The sequence below is a fragment of the Pan troglodytes genome, chromosome 19, assembly GCF_028858775.2.
Source record: "Pan troglodytes isolate AG18354 chromosome 19, NHGRI_mPanTro3-v2.0_pri, whole genome shotgun sequence".
In the NCBI taxonomy this organism is placed as follows: domain Eukaryota; kingdom Metazoa; phylum Chordata; class Mammalia; order Primates; family Hominidae; genus Pan; species Pan troglodytes.
Genome location: NC_072417.2, coordinates 14,182,082 through 14,190,834, shown reverse-complemented (window position 1 = coordinate 14,190,834; position 8,753 = coordinate 14,182,082). Strand labels below are relative to the sequence as shown.

At 56.4% G+C, this 8,753-nt stretch overlaps 3 protein-coding genes across 4 annotated transcripts; 1 reads left to right on the top strand and 2 right to left on the bottom strand.

The window, feature by feature from the left end:
- Positions 1-1,162: 1,162 nt before the first annotated feature.
- Positions 1,163-2,163, bottom strand: EMC6 (ER membrane protein complex subunit 6). Of its 2 annotated transcripts, none has more exons than XM_001159027.6 (2): positions 1,929-2,163; positions 1,163-1,730 (listed from the first exon to the last, which is right to left on the bottom strand). In XM_001159027.6, exon 2 carries the CDS (start codon positions 1,679-1,681, stop codon positions 1,349-1,351), a length of 333 nt encoding a protein of 110 aa, XP_001159027.1. In that variant the 5' UTR covers positions 1,682-1,730; positions 1,929-2,163; the 3' UTR covers positions 1,163-1,348. The 2 variants fall into 2 exon arrangements, with proteins under 2 accessions (XP_001159027.1, XP_511271.2); XM_511271.6 differs by having other exon boundaries at positions 1,816-2,142.
- On the top strand, positions 2,110-7,901 carry TAX1BP3 (Tax1 binding protein 3). The gene is made up of 4 exons (XM_016931218.3): positions 2,110-2,340; positions 5,999-6,118; positions 6,524-6,601; positions 6,911-7,901. The coding sequence occupies exons 1-4, from the start codon at positions 2,302-2,304 to the stop codon at positions 7,046-7,048; spliced, it is 375 nt and encodes a 124-aa protein (XP_016786707.1). The 5' UTR covers positions 2,110-2,301; the 3' UTR covers positions 7,049-7,901.
- On the bottom strand, positions 5,026-5,680 carry LOC129137701 (large ribosomal subunit protein eL21-like). The gene has a single exon (XM_063798187.1). The coding sequence runs from the start codon at positions 5,575-5,577 to the stop codon at positions 5,095-5,097; it is 483 nt and encodes a 160-aa protein (XP_063654257.1). The 5' UTR covers positions 5,578-5,680; the 3' UTR covers positions 5,026-5,094.
- Positions 7,902-8,753: the final 852 nt, after the last annotated feature.

Here is an 8,753-nt window from a genome sequence, read left to right as displayed (position 1 = left end):
TGGCTCACTGCAACCTCCACCTCCAGGGTTCAAGCGATTCTCCTACCTCAGCCACCCAAGTAGCTGGGATTACAGGTGCCCACCACCACGCCTGGCTAATTTTTGCATCTTATTTTTAGTAGAGATGGGGTTTCGCCATGTTGGCCAGGCTTGTCTCGAACTCCTGACCTCAGGTGATCCGCCTGCCGTCGGCCTCCCAAAGTGCTGGGATTACAGGCATGAGCCACTGTGCCCAGCCTAAATGTCCAAACAATGTTTAATCTTCCCTAGACATATTCTAAAAAATACAGCTTGACTTTATTTTTTCTTATGGAAAGGACTGTCACTAAATGAAATGGAACTAAAATGACACCATATATACCTGAAAGTAGTGGTTAGTGGGAGGGAACGCTGGCCTGTGAAAGGTACACCCAGCAAACATATCAAGAGCAAATTAAGAGACCTGCATTTGAATCCTGGCTGTGTCTCTTCCTAGCTGTATCTCCTCTGGGAGAAGTATTTAACCTCTCTGAGCCTCAGGTTCCTCACCAGGGAGCTAACAATAACATCTACCCTGTAAGGTTATTGCTAAAATTAAATGAGAGGATCGGTGTAAAGAGTAGAAGTCACAATGCCAGCATATAGGGAACTCTTTTTTTTTTTTTTTTTTTTCCCTGAGAGACAGACGGAGTCTTGCTCCATCACCCAGGCTGGAATGCAGTGGCACGATCTCGGCTCGCTGCAACCTCTGCCTCCAGGGTTCAAGCGATTCTCTTTCCTCAGCCTCCCGAGTACCTGGCATTGCAGGCGCGCGCCACCACACCCGGCTAATATTTATATTTTTAGTAAAGACGGAGTTTTGCCATGTTGGCCAGGTTGGTCTTGAACTCCTGACCTCAGGTGATCCGCCCACCTCGGCCTCCCAAAGTGCTGGAATTACAGACATAAGCCACCGTGCCCGGCCCAGGGAGCTCTTAATACATATTAACTGTTACTGCTTCTTAGGATGTTAATAAGTTCTTTCCTTATGTAGGCCCTTAGGGCCCGTTTCTGGATGGCCTATGTGTAAATACAAGGACTTAACACAAGGCTATGGCCCATTCCCTGCTCTCCAGGAGTCAAATCTCGGCGATTTTGCATCAGTGGCAGCCTAAGCGTTACAGCAGGAAAGAACTCCACAAAGTGTCTCACGCTTCATTTAATCTGAAGAATATTACAGGCTCTCCGTCTTCAGATATAAATTATTTATAACGTTACAGAACAAGCAGCGAATTCAACCACTTAAGAACTAAGGAAGTCTACACGGTGTTAATTGCTGGCCACAGTCCTCCCGATCTGGTTTTTTAAAAAAGTCCCCCGGGCCCCCATTTCAGTAGACGTGCACCATGCCGTAGAGGAACGTCCAGAACAGGACGTAGGTGAAGAGGCCCCCGATGAGGCCTCCTGTAAAGAGAGGTCTCCGTGATTTGAAATATTTGTTCCACCTCCTTCCCGCCTTGAGAATGAGGAGCAGGGAGAGCAGGACGGAGGCGAGCAGGTAGAAGATGAAGCCGTAGAGGCCGGTGAGGCCGAGGATGCCGGCCGTGGCCCCCGACAGCGCTGACACCGAGGTCCGGCAATAATCCAGGACGGCGGCGTTGCCCCGCACGGCCGCCTCGCTGATGAACGGCGGCCCTTCCCGCTTGGCCACCACCGCGGCCATCGCACCCGCCGGGCCTCGGCCTCTCGCTTTCTCGCGGAACAACGCGGAGCTGCGGAGAAAACCAAGTTACAAGTGGCGCCCGGAGCTCGGTGAGTTGGGTTCACGCCGCCCCCTCCCCCTGGAGCTTCCGAGACCTGGCACCAGTCCTGGGCCTCGGATCTTCCAAAGACGCCGAGGAGATTGAGGGTCCGGGCCGGCCGGGAGGTGGCGGCGCGTCTGCGTTCCCCGGCCACGGTGGCCCAGTTACCTGGAACACGGCGCCGGACACAGTACTTAGCGTTCCCTCAGACGGGTAGTGGAAGAAATGCCCGCGGCGCCATCTTGCTCGGAAGACTGCCGGGAGGTCTCGGGCTGCGCACGCGCCCAGATCCCGCCCCGCCCTCCGCGCCTGCGCTGTGGGCGCCCCGGACACGCTCCACCCTCTGCCCGCTTTTCTGCGCACGCGCCGGGACTTCCGAAAGCGGAGTGGCGCTCCGGCCAGTGATTGGCTGGAGGTTTGTTAACTATTCATGAGGGGGCGGGCCGAGCGGGGCGGCCTTTGTTAAGCAGCGAGGGCGCGGCCGCGGGTACTCTGCTGCCGGCTTCTCGGAGCGGCGCTGGGCGACCAGAGCAGGGTCGAGATGTCCTACATCCCGGGCCAGCCGGTCACCGCCGTGGTGGTGAGTGCGCTTGCGCGGGCTCCTCCTCGTCTTGGCCTGACCCCACCTCGCAGAGCGGGAAACGGACACCCCAAGCAGGTTGACAGAGCATCGAACCCGGGGCTCCTGCGAACCGGCGGCAAGGGCTCGGGTCCCCGCTTTGCCGGAGCGGGCAGCAGTTCCCCCAGCCACGAAACAGGGATGGCCGGGACCCGAGAGCCTCCCGAGACCCTGGACAGAGCCCAGACTGCGTGCGCAGGGCGGGGAGGGCCACGGGGAAAGGCCTGGCTGCGGGAGCCTGGAAAAGCGCCCCCTTCCCGGGCCTCCGTGTCCCCAGACGGGGAGCTGCGGGGGGCGGGCGCCGATCCCGACGTCCATGAGTCGCAGCCTCTGGAATGAGGAAATGCTTCCTCCGCTGCAGCCTGCGCCGCCGCCCGGAGGCAGATCTGGGGGTGGAGCTCTCCCGAGCCTGCCGTGGCAGCCCCTGCCCCCTTCCTGTCCAGCCTTGCTCCTCCAACCCGCTCGCCGCCTGGTCCAGGGTGGACGCTCGTATAGCTGCGATGAGCGTTTCCTCTTCGAACTTTTCTTGGGTCTCCAACCCTTAAGGCAAAAAAGTCCAGGCCTCCCTCCTGGCACTTGAGTCCTGAGTAGACCCTTCGGGGGCTAGCCTAGGCCCCTGGCCGCCCTCTGGCTTGTTTTAGGTGCTGGGTGCTATTAGACTAGGCAGAGGGAGGAAGGAAGGCTGGGACGTTAGACTCAGACGCCGGTGTCACAGAGAGACACAACCCTATGACAGAGGTGGGGAGTCCCAGAGAGAAGTGCTCAGCCAGAAAAGACCACCTCAGGAAAGACTCAGGTCTCCTGCCTACCTCCCGACAGCGTTCAGAGAATGAGAAGAAATGCCTGCCCAGTGGGCAGTAGGTCAAGCGAAAGTCCCCACCCTGGAGCCATAGGGACTGGGTGTGTTATCTCAGTTGGGTGTGCTGGAGAAGCTCCAGCAATCAGGTGGGTGGAGGCAGAGAAGCCACTGATAAAGGCGACACGTGAGGCTGAGCTTAGAGCACTGGCTCAGGCCTGGGCCAGGAGGAAACATTGCTGGACCAGCTGACAGCTGTCCTAAGCTTCACCCTCCCTGCACCAGCTTGATTTTTTTTTTTTTTTTTTTTTTTGAGACAGTCTTGCTCTGTCGCCCAGGCTGGAGTACAGTGGCGCGATCTCGGTTCATTGCAACCTCCGCCTCCTGGGTTCAAGTGATTCTCCTGCCTCAGCCTCCCGAGTAGCTGGTATTACAGGCATGCACCAGCATGCCCAGCTAATTTTTGTATTTTTAGTAGAACGGGGTTTCACCATGTTGGCCAGGCTTGTCTTGAACTCCTGACCTCTGGTGATCCACCTGCCTCAGCCTCCCAAAGTGCTGGGATTACAGGCGTGAGGCACCACACCCGGCCCAGCCTGGCTTTTTTAGATCCCTACCTGCCCCAGAGAGAAGGCACCAGGTTTGCTCTTTAGGTAGAAGGGGGGCAGGGACAGGTGAGGAGCTACAGCAAGCCACCTTCTGCGTGACCTCACCCAGCAAATCAGTGACAGCCCTGTCTCCCAACCCAAGGGCCTGTAATCTTCTGACCGTGCCGGCAGAGCAGGCCTGGAGGAGCTCAGTTTGGGGCATGAGGACCCAGGCACAGTAGGCCTCATGCTTCCTGCCCCCCTCCCTCATGCCATAACTGGTCCCAGGGCCTTCCCCAAAACTGCAGGCCCATGCCCCCTAATTCTGGTAACACCAGGAACGTGCCTGGACATGGTGTGTATGGTCTGGCCTCTCCCTCCAGCCTTGGATTGGGGATGGGTTTGGGCAGGCTCACTCCCCAGTCCCCACCCTCTCCCATGTAGAATATTGAGAATGTTAAAGACATTTAGGCCATTCTTCTGAACCCTGGCTCCATAGATCCATCTGCCTTCTGGACACCTGCCCCGCAGCTCTTGGCACTCCAACCCAACCTGCTCCTCCTCCTCCTGGGTCCCCATCTGAGTGATGTGTGTTCAGCCAGGCGCAGTGGCTGGGTGCTCCTCTTGACTCCTCTCCTCCATGAGTGGTCCCTAAGTCTGTAGATCTCCATTTTCAGGTAGCTCCATGTCCCCCGGCCTCTGCACCCTGCTTTTGTGAGATGTCCGTTCCTCTACTGATTACCTGAGTGGTCATTCTAGCAGCAAACCTGACCATGCCCTACCCTACTCCATTCCTGAGAACTCCAGTGGGTTCAGGATCAAGGTCAGGCTACCCATCACCCCCTCAAAGCCTGGTGCAAATAATCCTCCCTTTGGGAAACTTCTTTAGGTCTAGTCTAGATTGTGGTCTTCTGCTTTTTTCTTTTCTCCTTCCTGTTAAAACTTGACTTTGGGAGTGATCTGGTCTGGCTCCCAGCATCTGCTGACTGGACGGTGCTTGCCAAGGGCTTTGAAAAGAACCTGGCACAGTTGGGGACCATAGCCCCAGAGCATGGTAGGAACGCCCCAGAACACTCGTTTCTGCACAAGAGCAGGGTCTGGGGCTTAGGGAGACACCCCTGCTCCCCTTCCAGGACGGGATCTGGCCCCAGCCTTACACTTTCAGCCTCATCTCGCCTCCCAGTTCTGTGTCCTGCACTGGACACTCCAGTCTCACGAACACGTATCCACGGCACCCTGTGCGCTGGTCCCCGTGGCCGGCAAGCCCTTCCTCTCCTTTCTTTTTTTTTTTTGTAGCCCAGAGATCCTTTATTTTTTTTTGTTTAACACCTATTATGCCATGAATTCATAGGGAATAGGTTCCAGCAGCTCAGGCGCCTTCCCGTTGGTTCTCACAAAGTGTGCTTCCCTGGGTGGAGCAGGCTGGCGCTTTAGCTGAACCCAGGTACCTTTCTCTTTGGCTTCTTTCTTTTTCTGATCATTTTCCTTCACGCGTTCCAGGAAGCTATCTCGGCTGTTAGAGTGCTTTATGTGCTCAATATGCACATTAATTTTCTTGGCAAGAATCTTGCCCTTAACTTGTTTGTTTACAACAATGCCAACAGCATGCTGAGTAACACTGTAGACTCTTCCAGTTTTGCCATGGTGACACTTGTGGGGCATTCCTTTTTGAACAGTACCCATTCCCTTGATGTCTACAATATCACCTTTCTTACAGATTCGCATATATGTGGCCAAAGGAACATCTCCATGTTTTCTAAAAGGCCTAGAGAACATATATCCGGTGCCTCTCCTCTTTCCCTTTGTGTTCGTCATTTTGGCGAATTACTGGAAGATGGTGGTTCTGGCTGAAAGGAAACCCCTTCCTCTCCTTTCTATGCAAGTTTGATCTCTGCTTTTCCAGAGCACCTCCTGTGAGACGGGCTTCCCACCTACAGAAGCCACAGCACCTGGACTCTTGGGCCAGCAGGGGCTTCCACCACATGTTGACCAAGACTAGTGCCTAAGACTAACAGGGGAAGTGGGGACAGGTTGAGGACAGAGGGCTGTGTGGGTGGATCAATGTGGCCAAGTTCTGAGTGCCAGCTCCTCAGCCTCCCAGGCTGGTGAGCAGCTGGATTCCTATAGGGGCCTGGGACCCACCCCCTTGTCATGGCTCTGAGGCTGCTGCTGGGAACACCCACCAGCCTAATTCTCCAACCACCCACTTCTCTCAACTGGCTTTTTTCTTTGCCAGCAAAGAGTTGAAATTCACAAGCTACGTCAAGGTGAGAACTTAATCCTGGGTTTCAGCATTGGAGGTGGAATCGACCAGGATCCTTCCCAGAATCCCTTCTCTGAAGACAAGACGGACAAGGTGAGGGGGTCTGGGGTCCTGGGACCGCTCCATGGGGCACAGGGGCCTGAGATGGTGGGTCTCTGCTTCCTGGGCCCGCATGGAAGAACAGACCTCATCTCTCAAACCATGCTCTCTAAGAAGGCATCGGAAGTGACCTAGTGAGAATAAGGACGGGTGGGGTGAGGAAGGGCTGCTCAGACAGAGCCCAGGAGGAGCAGGAGGCGGCCATCAGCAGGGCCGGTGCATGGTGGTGCAGCAACTCTGCCCCGGCTCTCTCAGAACAGTCCTCACTGACCATATGTGCTGGGAGAGGCTGGGTGCAGGGACAGAGGGACGGCTGAGAATGTGCCATGCTGGCTTCCGCTGTGTGATAAGGGGCCAGTCCAGTGACCACAGGGCTTGACTTGGGCTGCCCCTTTCCAGGGTATTTATGTCACACGGGTGTCTGAAGGAGGCCCTGCTGAAATCGCTGGGCTGCAGATTGGAGACAAGATCATGCAGGTAACAGGTGTCCCAAAGGAGGAAAAACAAGGTTTGGGCAAGCAGGTCTGAAGCACTTGGGGGTGGGGAGCTGCCCCAGCCTCCCAGCTGGGAGAGACTCACTGCAGCCAATTGGGAACCCATGCTGGCATTGCCCCAGAGGACGCTGGCTTTCTCTCCTGTGTGTCTCACCCACAGTGCTTGGCGTCTCCCAGCCCTGGGATGTTAGGCTGGGGGCCTACTTGAATGACCTGGGCCCCCAAAGCCCTCTGCTTCCAGATCCCAGAGGGCGGGGAGCTGAGGTGGGCCTGTGTTCTCTCCTGGGGCCAGGTGAACGGCTGGGACATGACCATGGTCACACACGACCAGGCCCGCAAGCGGCTCACCAAGCGCTCGGAGGAGGTGGTGCGCCTGCTGGTGACGCGGCAGTCGCTGCAGAAGGCCGTGCAGCAGTCCATGCTGTCCTAGCAGCCACCACCATCTGCGACTCCTGCCTGCCGCCTCTCTGTACAGTAACGCCACTTCCACACTCTGTCCCCATCTGGCTTCTGCTGACTGCTGGGCCCCAGCTCAGAAGGGCTATAGCTGGTCCCAGAGGCCTGGCCTGGCCTTCCTTCCCTTCTCCCATCCCTGGCCTGGGGCCTCTGGGACCAGCTTTCTCTCCTGGACACCGAGGATTGGAAACAAGGGCCTGGAGCTGAGTAGTAGCCAGTCTGCTGTGACCACAGGCTCAGGTCCGACCCTGCTGCCTGGCCACAGCAGTGGCTGGGCAAGTGGGAACCACTATCTCTTGGGAGCCCCCAAAGCTGGGAAATGCTGGAGGGGCCAGGCCTTTCCTGCTTTTGCCTGGCTGCAGGGTTCGGCTCCGCCCCTGCCCCCCAGCCCTCGTGTGTCCACCCCGCAGTGCCTCTGCCCCTCGGGGGACTGGACACACATCCTGCCAGAGGCGCTATGAAACTTTGCCCAGATGAAGCCAGGTGGGCTCCCCGTTCACTCCCACTCTCCCGAGGGGTGCTGGCCTCCCCAGGGTTTGCCTTCTTACGGATTTAGACGAGGTTCGAGGCTCACATATCAGGGCAGCTCTCAGGATTGTCATTTTCCTCTTTGCCTGTGGGTTTAACTTTTGTATTTTTTTAATCACAAGTTTGATACAAAATGTTTTTATCGTACTCTTTGGAGATGCCCATTCTACTTTTGAATTTAGCTTTTACTAATTCGCATCTGGAAGCTCAGCAAGTGCACAAACCTTACTTTGGTTACCGTGGAAACCACTGCCGCCCCTCCCCGATGTGGTGTGCTCAATAAAAAATGCTGGAATTCACAGGGGGCTTCGCTGAGGCATGGGCTGGGATATCGGGGTGGGGGGTGGCGGTGGGATATTGGGGCCAGAGCTGTGGTTTTAATGATGGCCCCATCCCCCACTGTTCTGGGACAAAGCTCAACTACTCCCAGGCCCACCTGCCTGGAAAGCCCGGGGCTGGTGGAGCCGCAGCAGCTGCACTGCGCCTGACCAGAACCACATCTGTGGGAGTGTCTGGGAGCACTGGGGTGGGACCCTGGGGTGCGTGTGCTTTCTTGGGTGTTATTGTGAAGCCCCTACTTGCTCCCAACCTCCTTTTTGCAACCTAGCCTCAGCTCCCACCTGGGAGGGGCCGTAGGGACACCCAGAGGTGCCTGGGAGAGACCCCTGCCTATAAGACTCTTAAGGGCACTCCGTGTATCACAGCGAGGGACACAACCCCACGTGTTGCTGGGGGCCGCGATCTGGCCAGATGGGGGTGAGCCAGAGAGCACCTGACTACCTGCGTACCACCTCTGGGAAGGTGTTAGCACTCCTGGACCTACCTAGCACTGCCAAATCAGATTTTAAAGAAAAGTCAATAATTTTTTTTTTTTTTTTTTGAGATGGAGTTTCGTTCTTGTTGCCCAGGCTGGAGTGCAATGGCGTGATCTTGGCTCACTGCAACCTCCGCCTCCTGGGTTCAAGTAATTCTCCTGCCTCAGCCAACCAAGTAGCTGGGATTACAGGTGCCCACCACCATGCCCAGCTAATTTTTGTATCTTTAGTAGAGATGGGGTGTTGCAATGTTGGCTAGGCTGGTCTCGAACTCCTGAAGTCAGGTGATCCACCTGCCTTGACCTCCCAAAGTGCTGGGATTACAGGCGTGAGCCA

What these genes read in the sequence shown, in the direction of transcription:
- EMC6 (XM_001159027.6), bottom strand. Translation starts at nt 1,681, where the DNA reads ATGGCCGCGGTGGTGGCCAAGCGGGAAGGGCCGCCGTTCATCAGCGAG.
- TAX1BP3 (XM_016931218.3), top strand. Translation starts at nt 2,302, where the DNA reads ATGTCCTACATCCCGGGCCAGCCGGTCACCGCCGTGGTG. An exon ending in AGCCGGTCACCGCCGTGGTG is followed by an intron (nt 2,341 to 5,998) that starts GTGAGTGCGCTT and finishes TTTCTTTGCCAG; the next exon opens with CAAAGAGTTGAAATTCACAA. An exon ending in CTGAAGACAAGACGGACAAG is followed by an intron (nt 6,119 to 6,523) that starts GTGAGGGGGTCT and finishes GCCCCTTTCCAG; the next exon opens with GGTATTTATGTCACACGGGT.
- LOC129137701 (XM_063798187.1), bottom strand. Translation starts at nt 5,577, where the DNA reads ATGACGAACACAAAGGGAAAGAGGAGAGGCACCGGATATATGTTCTCT.